The following is a 16,489-nucleotide window of genomic DNA, read 5'->3' on the forward strand; positions in this document are numbered from 1 at the left end:
CCACTGGTGACAATACCATCTTAAGCAGCCTTCCATTTAAGATGATCATCCTCATTTAGCCAAGATGCTTTACATGGCATCAAACTCTACTAAAACAACCCTGTGAACCACCCTGCCACTCACAGAACTGTCACAGAACATGTGACAGCTCAGTTGTCTGAGCCTAGAAACCTGAGACACCATATGGGAAAACATACCTGCACTGGACCTATCAGGAAGGCATATCAACACACAGGGGACACCCTGAGGACAAAACCCACGTGAGAATATCTCTCTCCTCAACCACCATCACATCAGCCCCACATTTTTCCTCTTACCCCCAAGAGTGGCTTTCAGCAGATGTCTGACAGTCCTGCTTCTGAATGCCAACCCACAAGTAACACAAGTCAGGCTTTAGCTAAGAATCACACTCTGGCCACGAGTCACATTCTGCCAACACACGGCCAGTCCCACATCACCCTGGCCACAAGTTATACTCCACCAACTAGCGCTGTCACCATCATGAAATTATAGTTGATGATAATTGCAATTAATGACAATTGTCTATCTTTTCACTTTATAACACTAACAATAGAGCTAGTGCAATCATAGTTTAACACCTAAGGAAGAGCTATTAATTAATGAACATTGGAAAACATAAATAAAAATCACATTTTCTGGCACTGCCAAATCTGTTCATCCTGCCCATCAAGTCCATTTAAATTGGGGTAGCAGAAAATAAGTCTTTCCCTCTTGGAGAGGTCTAATGTATTTGTGAAGGTCTGTGGCCCTTTTGGGGCTGAACGATTTGGGGAAAATATCTAATCGCGATTTTTCTGACAGACATTGCGATTACATTTGCGATATTTATTATTATTATTTTTTTTTATCTCAAGCTTCAGTTCAATATTCAGTGTGTATTAAATTCAAAACATATGACGCAGCATTACCACATGGGATACCATCAAAGTATTATTGATGGTATTACTGGTGTATATTCTAATGTAAGAATGAGAATTTAAAGATGTGGTGTGTTAAGTTAACTAAAGTAATAATGAAAACAATTGCAGCAAAAAGAAAAACAATTGCAATCTTGCAGGTAAAGCTTATTACCCTCCTAATAACACTACAACCGCCTTTTCCCACGCCAATAAACAAGAAAGAACTACTTCGGTGTATGCAGCCCTCTTGTTTGCGCTAATGTGTGTTAGTAACAGCAGCGAATCTAACACTCTCAAAAAGCCGTAATGTTCTGTCCTGAAACTGGAATTTTTTAAACGTAGTATTAATTTTATAAAATGAATCGAACAAATAGAAGTAGTTTGTTGGTGATTTCATGTTGGTCGAAATGTCCGTATACAGTCCCCTCCAAAAGTATTGGAACAGCAAAGTCAATTCCTGTATTTTTGCTGTACACTTAAAACATTTGGGTATGACATCAAAAGATGAATATGAGACAAGAGATCAGTATTTCAGCTTTTATTTCCAGGTATTTACATCTAGATCTGTTAAACAACTAAGAAGATAATATTGTTTGTAACGGAACACAAAGTTTTTAGGTGAGCAAAAGTATAGGAACAGATAGACTTAAGATTAATTAAAGTGAATAATACTTAATATTTAGTTGCAAATCCTTTACTTGCAATAACAGCATCAAGCCTGCGACCCATTGACATGACCAAACTTTTGCATTCTTCTGTTGTGATGCTTTTCCAGGCTTTCACCGCACCCGCTTTCAGTTGTTTGTTTTGGGGAGTTTCTCCCTTCAGTCTCCTCTTTAGCAGGTAAAATGCATGCTCAATAGGGTTTAAGTCTGGAGATTGACTTGGCCAGTCTAAAACCTTCCACTTCTTTCCACTGATGAACTCCCTGGTTGCTTTTGCAGTGTGTTTTCGGTCATTGTCTTGCTGCATGATAAAAGATCTCCCGATCGGTTTGGTTGCATCTCTCTTTAAATTAACAGATAAAATGTTTCTGTAGACTTCTGAGTTCATTTTGCTGCTACCATCATGTGTTACATCATCAATAAAGATCAATGAGCCCGTCCTAGAAGAAGCCATGCAGGCCCAAGCCATAACATTACCTCCGCCGTGCTTCACAGAAGAGCTTGTGTGTTTGGGATCATGAGCGGATCCTTTCTTTCTCCATACTTTAGCTTTTCCATCACTTTGGTAAAGGTTAATCTTTGTCTCATCAGTCCATAAAACTTTGTCCCAGAACTTTTGAGCCTTGTCTCTGTACTTTTTGGCAAATTCCAGTCTGGCCTTCCTATTCTTATTGGTAATGAGTGGTTTGCATCTTCTGGTGTAGCCTCTGTACTTTTGTTTCTGAAGTCTTCTGCGAATGGTGGATTGTGATACCTTCACTCCTGCCCTCTGGAGGTTGTTGGTGATGCCACTGACTGTTGTTTTAGGGATTTTCTTCACCGTTCTCACAATGTTTCTGTCATCAACTGCTGATGTTTTCCTTGGTCTACCAGTTCGACGTCTGTTGCTTACAACACCAGTGGTTTCTTTCTTCTTCAGGACATTGTAAAACAGTTGTACTGGCTATGGCTAATGTTCATGCAATGTCTTTGATTGACTTTCCGCCTTCTCTTTGTTTCAAAATTGTTTGCTTTTCTCCCATAGACAGCTCTCTGGTCTTCATGTCGGTTACACCTTTTTAACTATAAATGCAGTCTGCACAGGCAAAACCCAAAGCTGAAACTGAGAGTAGACATTCAGTACTATTTATTGTTTAAATAATCAATGTAATAGGACATACCTGGGCAATGAAACACACCTGTCAGTCACATGTTCCAATAATTTTGCTCACTTGAAAAATGGGTGGGTTCAAACTAATGGTGTTATTTTCTTAGTTGTTTAACAGATCTAGATATGATAAATATGATAAGTAGCAATTGTATCTGTATGGGTCTAAATGTTACGTGATCCTGTAAATCCCAATAACTGGCCCTCAAGATTCAGCAGATTGACACTGGGTCAGAGTTGATGTCCAAGCTGATCCCACACATGTTCAGTTGGGGAAAGATTGGGGTACCTGGCTGGCCACGGAAGGACCTCAACGTGACACAGGCAGTCCATAGACACACGTGTGGATGGGTGTTGTCTTGTTGAAAGACTGTACCAGGGTGCTGTCACAAGATGGGTAAGACATGCGGCCGCACAATGTCACTGACACAGCGCTATACTGTCAGGGTCCTCTGAATCACTACCAGAGATGACCTAAAGTCAAACCCTATGGATCCCCACACCATGATGCCAGGAGTAACGCTAGTCTGTCTCTTCCTATCATCGTCATAAGAACATGCCTGCCATTTACAGCAGCACTCCAAGCACATCCTTCTGTGCTGGTGTTAACGGCAGCCTACACATGGGATGGTGAACCCGTAGTCCGGCTGATGCCAGTCATCAAGATACAGTACAAGATGACACAGGGTATTATAGAGAGTCCAATACCCATGTTCAAATGGCAGGTGCAAATGGCTAATGCTTGGCGCACAATACGATGATTCTCCTTTGGTGTGGTCTGTCTTAGACATCCGGAACCTTCACGACGTGTGTGGGTGTCACTAGGCTTCTCCATGAGGGTAAAGGGCACATATCTATGGCTAACGCTGCATTATTGGGTGAGTCCGTCAAACCCGAATGTCTCCTTTAAAGATGCATTAGCTTTACAGTCCTTTTGTGGTGATATTTAAGTTATGTTTTGCAATACTGACAGAAGACTGCATTTTCATTCACTTTTAACATTAAGTACTTCCACAGAACTGATGCTTTTGCTCTTTATTTGGACCCTCATCCGCTAGGCACCGTCTTCTTTCTGCCATGTATTTTATGGAGTATTTTAAAATGATGCGTTTTAGTAATCGAGTAATCAATTTTAATCGAGTAATCATAACAACCAATTTGCCAGATATCTTTTTTTCAAAGGGGTGTCGGGACAGGCCGTGGTCCAGAGAGCTCTCCAGCAGGGGATGCATTTCCCCCGACGGTTGCAGCCCATGGCTCCCATCACAGCCTCCCAGTTCATCATCCTGTCACCATGGATTCTGCATTCCTTTTAAAATGTTACATGGTAAATGAGACAGGCTTGGACAGCCCGGCATTATCCAACAACTGCTGATGTCAGGCCTCCCAAGACCCAAAGGTTGCCATTATCTTCTATTGTAATCCAAAGCACTGCAATTAAAGGGTCATTTATAAACCTGGAGTCACACATTCAAGCAGTGACATCATACATCCAAAGCATAAAGTTGATGATAATTGCTTTTAAGCATAAAGCTTTAATTTTCTTTAAACCTGTAGAGATCATAGGAATACATTTAAATTTATGCACAGGAGAATGTGCATGTTTTTCTGAATCAGGTTCCTTGACATTACATCAAAACTTCTTTCCCAAAACACAAACGCAAAACTAAACAATATGACTCTCCCTATGCCATAAGACAAAGGAAATGGGGGCTTTGGAAAGTGGTGTGCTCTGAGAACCATGAGTTACTCTGAGAAATTTCTTTAAATCCACTAAAATTTGAAATTCATCACAGCAACTCAAGTGTTTCTGATGTGAAGACAGGCTAAGCCCTTAGTCAGACCTCGTAACATATGTGTGCTTGTGCAAGAAGTCAGCTAAGTCTAAGCCCTGCTAATCCCCTTAGATGACCACCATACCCTACAAAACAAGACAGCGTATTCATTATTTAAAGGAGTCAGCGGTGAGCAGTGTCCCCCACCAATGAAAAAAAGCAAGTGATGGGGGGGGGGGTGTGATCGGGCGAGCTCGGCATTGCCACCTGGGGGGAACGCCGGGGGGGGGGGGGGATTATTGGGCACACCACATATGGGGTCCTGACAGAAAAAGCTAGACTTTTGCCCCAAACACTGCTTATCGAAGAATCCTAATAGATTGGAGAAACAGACAAAAAGTGGCCAGGATGGGCACCACAGAGGGCACATTTGGCTCACAGGGAGGTAGGAAGCAACCCAATCCCAGGATACTTTATGCTACTGCTCTGAAAGGTGCGGCACACGTCAAGTGGATGTCAAACCAGAATTGGCTCCCAGACAGCCTGAAACTCCAAGCAATGCGCACAGACTGGAATTTGAGACCCAGTGCGCCGAACAGGACAAATGGCCAAGCTTCAGGACCAGCCAGTGTTTCCCTGAAGCTACATGCTTAATTAAAAAAAAAAACACACACACACTGTTTTCTGTAAGAAAATGTACATGGGGGTAATTGCAAGACCACTGACACATGCATAACATCTCAGCCCACAGCACCTCCAAGATGTGATTTTGATTTGGAAGAAGAGTTTTCCCCATGCAGACTTAAGTCAGACAGGATCCCCCACCCGAAGCACACAATGCTTTGCACAGCTGTTTCCTTGGCAACACCACACCAGGAAGGAGAGAAATGCTGTCAGCTGGAGACCAGTAAGACCTGAGAGCCCCCCCCCCCCCAATGGAATCGGTCTTTGTCAGCTGACATCAGACTCACTATAGCCGAAGTGTATTGTGGGTCAAATCACCATTTTGGGTTTATACATCTCAGGAGCAAGCATTTGCGTGCGACATTATCTTTGGTAAGATGGGACACTCATACGTGAAAGGCTTTCATACTAAGTCACATGGTAGAAATGGCAGGAGGGTGGACCACAACGAGATTTTATGGACAGCAGATAGAGGAGGTTACGAAGAGGCGTCGGGTGGCCTGGGTCGCAGTATTGAGATGGAAGGAGATCGCTTTCAACACGATATCTCCCTGTGTACTGTGCCCTGACAAACCAATGCCCAACTATAGTTTAAGTTTAGAAACATTTGCAAGTACGTTTTCTAACGTTTCACATGATGTCTGGAAGGATCTGTACTGACTCATTGTATACCAAGCTTGTATTCTGCTTGCCACATATTTTATTTTAAATATGACCAATAAAGTTATATCCATGCAATGACATTTTTGTGGTGTTCTTGACTCTTTTCCTTTCTTAAACACCTAAATTACTAGTGTGTTTTGCTAATGAAAACTGCTTATTACTGATTGCATAAAACATTACATTTTTGTGTAGAAAAAAAAATACTGAATATGAAATATTAAGTTTGTTAACCAAATGTGTTTACATCCGCGATACACTCAAAATGGCGAATGGGGGCGTGTCAGACAACGCAGACACGTGACTGACAAAGACCGATACAGAAGGCACCCAGCACATCTACGTAACCAGTGTCCCCTCCCCCCTACCTTACCTCTGTCCATGCATTGCTGTGCCAAACCCAGGAGCTGTGGTGAGCGTTCCTCCAGGAGCTGCTGGTGCAGGCCCACACAGCGTAGGGTCCACCATGGAAGTAGCTGGGGGGGAAGGACGACAGGTATAAGTACCTCTGCTGGGTGGGTGGGGTTTCTTTCATCTTCCTCAGTTACAGCTTGTTTTAAAAAGGTAAAATTCATTCAGCATGTCAAAGATGATGCCTGGGGATGTGTGGGGGGGGGGGGGTTGCCTATAGGATATATAGTGCAGAGCAGAGTGGATGATCTGCATGCAGGTCAGGACAGGGGACTGCAGCCATGGTAATGAATCCCCAGGACTAACATTTGCATATTAGTGCCATAAGAACAGGGCTGCCTCCAAATTAGAGCTGCCCATTACTGCTATCAGCTACTTTACCCTTAATCAGAGGTCCAGGACTCTGCAGAAAGTATGAACCAGCTTTAAAAGCCCTCTAATTGGTCCCTACACATCATATGGCCCATCCCTGATTTGATCCCACTAGTTATACCCTCTCATTGTCTGATTGGTTACACAAAAGTAAACCGTATTCCATCATGGCAAATATGGAGAAGCTGCTTTCAATGGCATTGTCACTGCCAGGTATACAGTGTGTTACTGCTGCAAATTTGCATAACTAAACTACCGGTCACTGGTTCATGCATGCATGCTATGCTTTTGATAGTTTCAATGTGGATAGAAATTCTCTCGTGAATGATGTGAAAACAACGATAAGGTAGTGGTGTGCGTGTAGCCCGGGTTTCAGGTTTGACACAAGGACCTGTGAGGGCAGGAGGGGCAGGGGCTCACCTGAAAGCTCTCCAGCTTGTCACCACAGCTGACCAGCAGCACCCGCGCCAGCAACAGCAGGAAGGGCTTAGACACAAGGGGGTAGATGCTCTCGCCATCCAGGACCAGGCTGTTCAGGATGGCTGTTGTGAGAGAGCTGGGCTGCAGCAGAGACGAGAGAGGCGGCACGATTAGGGCGAGAGGAGCTGCACCAGTCCACAGCAGCAAGCGAGGCTTAAAGAGGTCAGCCCAATGCCATCCCACGGCACAGCCGTCAGGCAGGACCCCCAGATGCGTCCCAACAGCCACCTGAGTCATGTTACAGTGGCCCAGAGGTCCAATACTTCCCATGGACAGCACCCCCTACACTAGTCATGGTGCCCTAGGAAACTAACACAAGAAGTCCAACCGCCGTCTTACATCACCCACATTATGAAAGCGATTACATTGCAGAACCCAAACCACACAGGCAGGTCCAAAGAAGACAGGGCAGTCAGAACCCCAACTGCACACCACACAGCTCAGCCCCCCAGGCAGACAGTAAGGAGATAAGGCGCATCTGCTGTATAGCGCGTCACCGCAACCACACGACAAACCACCTCTGGGGAGAGACCTGAGTGCAGCCATGCAGCAGGTAATACCTCAGCACCACACTAGTCCGAATGGACCAATGTGAGTTTTTTCCGGTGGCTAGAATGCCAATCCTGCCACCAGCCCCCATGTTTTTCCCAGTAAGTTGGAGGACATTCTTATAGGGCTGGATGTAGATTAACGGCATACCGAGGACAAAGCAATTGCAGGTTGAGGGCCTTGCACAAGGGCCCAATGGAGTAGAATCACTCCGGGCATTCACGGGATTTGAACAAGCAACCTTCCAGTTGCTGGCACAGATCCCTAGCCTCAGAACCACCACTCCGCTCTTAGCCCCCCAGGCTGCTTTTAATTCAGCCTGCTCTCCTCTCTCCAGTGTATTAAAGGGTGAACTTAACAGCTTTCAGCAGTTTGCTGAGAAAAAGCTGGAAATTAAGAGGCATGGCAAGAACAGGGCTCCGGATTACCCTGCAAAAACAAACCAGTACAGAAAACAGAACAGAGTGGGCTCATTTGACAGCAGGGAATTCAAGAGCAAATCTCCCACATCACAGACACACACCATCAGCTTAATGTAAAACATCTCTCAATAAATATGCGTCAGTGTGAGCTGCTACATTTATTTAGGAAAAACTTTTTTTCCTATATGCCAATCCATAAAGCAAAATGGCATAAAGACATACACAGGTATAACATAAATAACCATTTATTCTCACTTTATCTGGAACATGAAAAACAGAATGCAGCAACGCATTAACTGACAGGCTTATTATTTCCACAAAGACATTCAGAGACTTGGCATGTGTCAGAGACGTGTGTGTGTGCGTCACTCCTCTGCGCTACTGCTGGACCATTCCTAGCAGAGAACAATCACCCTAGGAGTGCCACCTTTGTCTGAATGTATGTGTTAGGCAAATAGGGTCACACTAGAGCTGGGCAGTATGACCAAAAATTTATATCACGGTATTTTTCAAAGTTGTATCGTTTCACAGTATATGACGGTATTTTTTAAGTATGACTGGATGTTTACCACATTTTACAGGACACATTTTTGTTTTACGTTTTTGCATTGTTCCCACATTAACTATTTTATTTTATTATTAGCCATTGCGCCTATCCGCTACCTGAATGATAACATACGGCTAAAGTGTTTGTTGGCTAACTGGTTATAGATAAACGGCTAATGTTAAGGTGTACGCTGGCCAAGTTAACATTTTTGATAAGTTTAACAGTTCAGTGTTGCTGGAACGCGAGCTTTACTGACCTCGTGAAATTTCTGCGTGAGTGTGTGCACTGTAGAGGTGCTGTGTGAAGTGTGGAGAATGAGGCGAAAACCGCAATGTTGGTATCAATGGTGAAAATGAGTATCTAATCAGATACTAATTTTTAATATCGCTTAGTATCTGAGAATCGATTTTTTGACAACCCCAGCGTCAGCTATATCTTCCGGTACATTTTTAGCGGTGCAGCAGTGAAAAAGGTCACCCCTTAAACAGTTTCCAGCTGTGCCACTTTCCGAATCTTATGTAAGCTACTTAAACCAGTATTGTGGTATAAGAAAAATTCATATCATAACAATAATTAAAAAAAAAGGTTTTCGGTATGAACTGGTATAAGAACATAAGAACATAAGAAATTTACAAACGAGAGGAGGCCATTCGGCCCATCAAGCTCGTTTGGGGAGAACTTAACTAATAGCTCAGAGTTGTTAAAATCTTATCTAGCTCTGATTTAAAGGAACCCATGGTTTTAGCTTCCACTACACTAGCAGGAAGACTATTCCATACTCTAACTACACGCTGTGTAAAGAAGTGCTTCCTCAAATTTGTTTTAAAATGTTCTCCCGCTAATTTCCACTTATGGCCACGAGTTCTAGTATTTAGACTAATATTGAAATAGTAATTTGGCTGAACAGCATCCAGACCCGTTAGAATCTTATAGACCTGAATCATATCCCCCCTTAGTCTCCTTTGCTCAAGGCTAAACAGATTCAGTTCCGCTAACCTCTCCTCATAAGACATTCCTCTAAGACCAGGAATCATTCTCGTAGCTCTTCGTTGCACCTTTTCTAAAGCAGCAATGTCCTTCTTGAGGTATGGTGACCAAACCTGCACACAAGTATTCTAGGTGGGGTCTTACCAAGGAATTATATAAGTGTAACATCACTTCCCTTGACTTAAACTCCACACACCTAGAGATATAACCCAACATTCTATTGGCCTTTTTTATTGCTTCCCCACACTGGCGAGAGTGGGACATGGAAGCATCAACATACATATCTAGATCTTTCTCGTAATCAGCTACCTTTATTTCAGTGGAACCCATAAAATATCTGTACTTTATATTTCTGCTCCCTGCATGGATTACCTTACATTTATCTGTGTTAAATTTCATCTGCCAAGTATCAGCCCATTCGCTAATTTAATCCAGATCCCTTTGAAGCCTCTCTGCTGCTAGATCAGTATCTGCTACACCGCCCACCTTGGTGTCGTCTGCAAATTTAACCAATTTACTGTATGTATTTGTGTCAATATCATTAATGTAAATTAGGAACAACAGTGGTCCTAAAATTGAACCCTGCGGTACCCCACTATGAACGGAGGCCCACTGTGACATTGTGCCTCTAATAACTACTCGCTGCTTCCTGTCAGTTAGCCAGTTTTTGATCCATACTGCCACAGTTCCTAAAATCCCTGCAGCTTTAAGCTTTAGCAAGAGCCGTTTGTGGGGGACAACATCAAAGGCCTTCTGGAAATCTAAGTAAATCACATCATAGGCCTTTTTGTGATTAATTTCACTTGTAGCTTCCTCAAAGAACTCAAGTAGATTCGTTAAGCAGGATCTACCTCTCCTAAATCCATGTTGGCTATCCTTTATAATGTTATTTGCATCTAGGTAATCTACCATTTTCACTTGAATTATAGCTTCCATTATTTTTCCAGTAATGCTAGTTAAACTGATTGGCCTATAGTTTGCTGGATTACTTCTATCCCCTTTTTTGAATATGGGTGTTATATTAGCATGCTTCCAATCTGATGGTACCACACCCGCAGATAACGATTTCTGGAATATTAAAGTTAAAGGTTGGCTAATAATATCCCTCATCTCTTTTAAAACTATAGGTAAGATGCCATCAGGCCCCTGCGATTTATTTATTTTGAGTTTAGCTAGGCTTAGTATCACATCAACCTCAGTTATACATATATTGGTCATAGACGATGCTGTATTCGTATTAATTGGTGGTAAGTTACTTGTGTTCTCCATTGTGAACACCCTTGAAAAATAATCATTAAATTCATTTACTATATCAATTTCATTATCAATTATACGTCCCTTACTATCCACCCACCGCCCAACCATAGGTCATACACTCTTCAGATTACAGAGAGCGACAAAACAACAGAACAGCAGCCCAACCATGAACATTACGTGTCTGCCAAGAACCAACTGGTGATAAAAAGCTGGGATAAAATGTCCTCCATGTAGTAGCATGAAGAATGCCAGGACACAGAATTTGGATTCTGCTGAATTCCACACAGGAATGAAGGTACATAATTCATCCTCACAGAGGTCACACCCACACAGAGGTCACACCCACACAGAGGTCACACCCACACAGAGGTCACACCCACACAGAGGTCACACCCACAGCCTTTCCTTCAATGGTCTGGCTCCTCAAATTCAGCTACCAACTAACCTCTAAAGACTCCCTTTACATCATCCTAATTTTAAAAGGCTGAAAGTGGTCTCACAGGGCATAGCCTGTAATTAAAATTATTTTCAGCAGTGCCCCCCCCCCCCCCCCAAAGCTTGAAGGGCATTTCTGAATGCGTATGGCACTTCATACACCTACACAGCAGAATCTGCATTGTTGAAAGCACTAGATGCCCATCCTATCCACCCACCACCATCCCCCCCAATCACCATAAATCATGTTGAAAGAGTAAATCAGCAGCTCTGGCAAATTTAGACAGCAGCACCCTCCCTATGCAGTGGATCCTGCTACAACATCCTGAGCAGCCCCAAAGAGTTCACTGTGAAAGTGCAATCGCCTCCAACCCCCGTCATTGGTCTGTGAGGTCTCCATCACACACCTCCTCTCCACTCACAAATCAGACCAGAATACATTAACACCGTGACACACGGTTGCTGTTCTCTAGAATCCACCCAAAAATAGTGAGAAGGTGGAATCACTTGACTGACTAGATCCAATTCACCACAGTGACCCTGACCAGGCCAAACCTCCTTCTCATGGGCCTTTAAACTTTCTGGGTTTGGCTACATCTGAGGTACAGGTGCAATAATCACTATATATCCATGACTTTGTCCATGACTTTGTGTGAGAGAGTATGTGTAAGTGAGGTTTTTGAAGACCAGCGTGCTGCAGATATTATATATATATATATATATAATATCTGCAGCACGCTGGTCTTCAAAAACCTCACTTACACATACTCTCTCACACAAAGTCATGGACAGGAAAACCTGCAAATACAACACCAGTCCACCAGGGGCACTACCTCTGCGTAGTCCTGCAGCAGAGATCTGGGAAGGAGGTCCTCCACATGGACAGTGACTGGGGGACCTGTCCAGTTGCTTTGAGAGAAGAGGTGCAGACAGGCCACAGATAATGCAAACAGCACAGCCTCCCTGTAAATAATGTGAAACACAAAAAACATGAGAGATAGAGGTGAAAGGCAGAGCCAGCCAGATGCCAGACTGCTGCTTCCAAATCCATGTATGGTGGTTTTTTTCACCACCAACCATTTCATTTCATTAAGATTTTCATTAAGATTAATCATTACAAAATATCAAACCACAGGCCAGATACAGATCAAACACAAAAAACACTCATTACATGACAACACTGTAACAGGTTGCTTTGATTTCCCATTAGATCAGCTTGGTAAACGTGTTGCCAGGTTAAGAGAGCAACAGTGACGTAAAACTAAAGAGATGCTTATCTACTGTTCACAGTGTACATCATAATTTACCATGTGCTAATTTCTCCTAGCGCATTTGTGAGAATCACCATGTTATGTTAGCATCAAACACTAGCAGAATTAGCATTAGTTTACGTCAATTTGCATTACAGATTCATTTCATTCAGTCATTCTCTATTACTTTTCTTTAAGTAGAAGGTTGGAAATTTTCAGGTTCCGTGTTATAAGGAATTCATCAATACATTACAATGTGTAATACTACTAATAATGAATAATACATAACATACCTCTCTGTTTGGTCATCTCCGCCTGTGGCCAGGAAAGCTAGCACCCGCTTCTCCAGATGAGATTCGATGGTCTCCTTGGGGCCGCTCTCACCACCCAGCAGGTTCAACACGATGCGACTCTGCAGTACCCCCTCAAAGTCACCCTCCAGGAGGGACTGAAAGAGCGGGCCACTCTCTGCCAAAAGGGAACCAGATGATATAATGCAAGAAGTCATCACCATTCAAACTGAGTAGTTCAAAATAAAGCCAAAAGCTCTTGCAGGTTTTCAGTCTGTGGGACTCACTTTAATGTTCAGGCATCAGAGGTCATCTGTAGCCCTCACCTCAACCACACATGTAGGCCACCTGCCCCAAAAATGATGGGACTCTGACATGCCTCTCAAGTTATTTCACAACTGCAACAGGGGCACAAAAATTAAATGACTTCCATAAATCTGCACATCTCCAAACAGCTATTCTTTGCTGCTGTATCCTTATGTCCAAAAAGCCATCCCTCTGCAGAGCTGTCTGCACAGCTTAACCTACACAGTAACCTGATGGCTCTGAACCCAATCCCCTAACAGCACAGGGAGTGTTTGTAAAAATAGGCATCAAGTATTGGACTCCCTGCAAATACTAGTCATCACAGACTGAATAACCAGTAGATTAGTTAGGGTAGACTAGTAGATTAGTTAATAACTGATCAGGGACAAACCTGCATTAATGGGAATGAGGCATGAAGGAACAGGAGTTCTATACAAACCAAATAAAACAGATCCTGGAAAGGCCTGGTTTTATGGGGGAGGAGGGAATGAATACTCCAAGCAATTCTTCAGCCACTGCTAATAACCTTTCGATTAAGGTTGAAATTTGTTACGGAGGAGTAATTAAGGCCAACATTTTAGAAACACCCAAGATATCCGTGCAATTCCCTGGACTGAGCGTCATAAGAGTTTAAGAGGGAGAGCAAATATTAAAAGTCATATGTAAAAGTGCACATCCCACGGCATCGGAGGCCAATGAATATCCACGATCTATGTATTTATTTCCTGCATCGTTAATGCGTTTAAAACCTCCTGGATAATGGTGATCCGACGTCCACTATGCACTAAAACAGCACCGTTAACAGTAGCGCATTATAACAATGATGCATAGTTCTGTTAAAAAAAAATTCAACACTCAAACAGAAAAATACCAAATACAGAAGCAGAAATAGGAAAATGTGCTGTGCTTTTCTTTCATCTCTTTCACATTTGTAGCAACTGCCATTATTTGCTCAGACAACCGTTTTAAACGTGTTGATTTACAATCACCTCCGTTATCCAAGCCGTCTCATACTCCGTGAAGGTAACTTTATTTCAGTCGATCTGTCAAGTTAGGCGTCTGTGTAAAATGAGGACATGTTGCCTAAATAGATTAAATTAACACACAATCACCAAATACAGCAAAAACAGTAACCACCGCTGGCCTGTATTTTCTGAGCGACTGGGTGGGTAGCCGTCTCGGCAGCAGATCGGTGTCTCACACTGCAGAATTAAACTGAGCTTGAAATTCATCGATAACCGTGCGCAGAATGTCACTTAGACAACACACTGCAAGGCAGACGCCATCAGTAATACGTTATAAAAGGAGAGCGAAAGGGTGCAGCCCACTTTAGTCAGCCCAGTAAACAAATGAAAAAGGCTTCGTTTAAACATCTACTAAATTTAAAATACAGTTAATAGACCACAACAAATTACTGTTTAACCGTTTGAAGTACTGCCTATTTAAAACGCTGTTACAACAACCGCAGTAGTCGATTGCTCATTTTAATGAACTGGAGACAAACCTACTATATATAGTATAATATAATACAAAGCCTTCATTGTCATTATACTGGAGCACGGAACTCCAGTGCCTACTTCTAAAGTGCAGACATATACGGACGTTACGTTTGCAATACAAACAGCATTCTGCAACCGAGAATACAGCGCATTCGCAATCTTCCAGCTTAAGTGGCAAGTTGACCATCGAGTTGACACGCGTTTTCACCATAGAGGGTAAAGCCTGGTACCTGGTCAGCCAGCTAGTCAGTTAAGATCAGTGGACACACTTCGGCGTCACGCGGCACATCCCATAGCGCCCGTGATCACCCGGTTCTGGTCTAAAGAGGCGGCATGCTATCCGTTTCAGTCCATTACCCACCGGCAGCCATCAGGACGCTCTGATTCCACTCTGTCGCCTGGCTAGAAGTGAGAAAGCCCCGTAGAACCGGCATCTCCACATCTCGCACCATCTTCCCAGCACGTATGAGTCACCTAACTGTCAAATTCCCGGATTTCTCTATTCACCTTAGATTTAATGTTTTTTAATTGTTATTATTAATAACTACAGCCCGCGGAAACCGACACACCGACTGACTTCGTATCTGTCTCGTCCTGTGTTTATTGCTCCCATGTGCTTCCTAAAGCCTCAGTGAGCAGCCATGACAGTTTCGCGTTGCATTGTGGGAAGTTCGATCCTGGATGTTCGGTTAGGGACCGTTGGCATTTTACACAATTGCGAGGGAAACGGTTATTAGCCACATTACTCGCGTTAGTAATTAAGAGTTAATTCGAGATTCAGTCTTGTCCTCGAGACCGCTCGGCCTTGAGCACATTTTGTCTTGATCTTGGCCATAAGTCTCGAAATATTACAAACCATATTATACGAATCGATTTGCAAATATATTTCTTTCTCCTCACTAAGCGGAAATGAATTGAGCAAGCAAGCCCTTTAAAAATGAACGTGAAAGACGCCGGGAATGTCTCGATCGTCCATCTGTGTCCGTAGTTCTCTCGCACCCAATTGGAACACAACTGGACCACCTTGGGTTACACTTTCCATCTAGATCTATGTGCTGTTCTGTGCCTGCCTGTCCGTTTGAGTTTGTCTTGAGTGGATACGTCTTGGTCTGGGGAGCATTTCCAATCAGGGCAATAGTATGTTATTTTTTTAAAGAGCTAGATATAAAATTTGAAGCTAAATGTTCACCTGAATAAAAAACAATCAGCAGTTGAAAATGTCTTCGCGCCAAGTGCATTCTTAATTCAGTTCGAATGTGTTATTATTAGTGTTTGCTGTGTGTGTGTGAGAGAGAGAGAGATAGACAGAAAGCTAGATTATTCAGTATCAAAATGACAGAAGATGCGTGGCTGGTGAACCCCACGCGCGCACTTCACTGAAAGCAGTTCGACTTGACGTTATGTGCGTGTGACTATGCAGCATTACGAAGGAGGGTGCGCACTCAGCATGTCATTCGGTGAGACAAAACAATGATCTCATCATCTGTAAAAATTATCTGTAAAAAAAAAACGTTCCAAAACTGCACATTGCTATAGCGTTCTCTGGCCATATTAAAGGTTGGGAGTTTTTCGTTTTACGCCTAATGGGCTAGATTAGGGTAAGTAACGTTTCCCATAACGTCATTAATAAAAAATAATAAACAGCTTATAAGGAGGATGGTATCAGTAATAGTGTCCATAGAAACATTTCAAAGCCAAATTTGGATATCAAAACAAATGTATTTGATGTTGCCTTGTAATGGTGTGTTGATATTAAGCAGTTCTTTCTTTTTTTATCTTTATCTTTATAGCATGTAATTTAAGCTTATTTGTAACTAATATATATGTAAGTTA

At 42.8% G+C, this 16,489-nt stretch overlaps 1 protein-coding gene across 1 annotated transcript in view; it reads right to left on the bottom strand.

The window, feature by feature from the left end:
• The window catches only part of ttc27 (tetratricopeptide repeat domain 27), a 58,096-nt gene extending 42,763 nt beyond the window's left edge, over positions 1–15,333 (bottom strand). Inside the window, exons 1-5 of the mRNA XM_023804089.2 lie at positions 15,018–15,333; positions 12,855–13,029; positions 12,145–12,274; positions 7,055–7,195; positions 6,225–6,327 (exon numbers count right to left, since the gene is read on the bottom strand). Of these exons, the coding sequence (XP_023659857.2) occupies positions 6,225–6,327; positions 7,055–7,195; positions 12,145–12,274; positions 12,855–13,029; positions 15,018–15,108 (640 nt within the window). The 5' untranslated portion in view covers positions 15,109–15,333. The remainder of the gene's footprint in view (positions 1–6,224; positions 6,328–7,054; positions 7,196–12,144; positions 12,275–12,854; positions 13,030–15,017) is intronic.
• Positions 15,334–16,489: the final 1,156 nt, after the last annotated feature.

The sequence above is a fragment of the Paramormyrops kingsleyae genome, chromosome 3 (genome assembly GCF_048594095.1).
Source record: "Paramormyrops kingsleyae isolate MSU_618 chromosome 3, PKINGS_0.4, whole genome shotgun sequence".
Taxonomy (NCBI): Eukaryota; Metazoa; Chordata; class Actinopteri; order Osteoglossiformes; family Mormyridae; genus Paramormyrops; species Paramormyrops kingsleyae.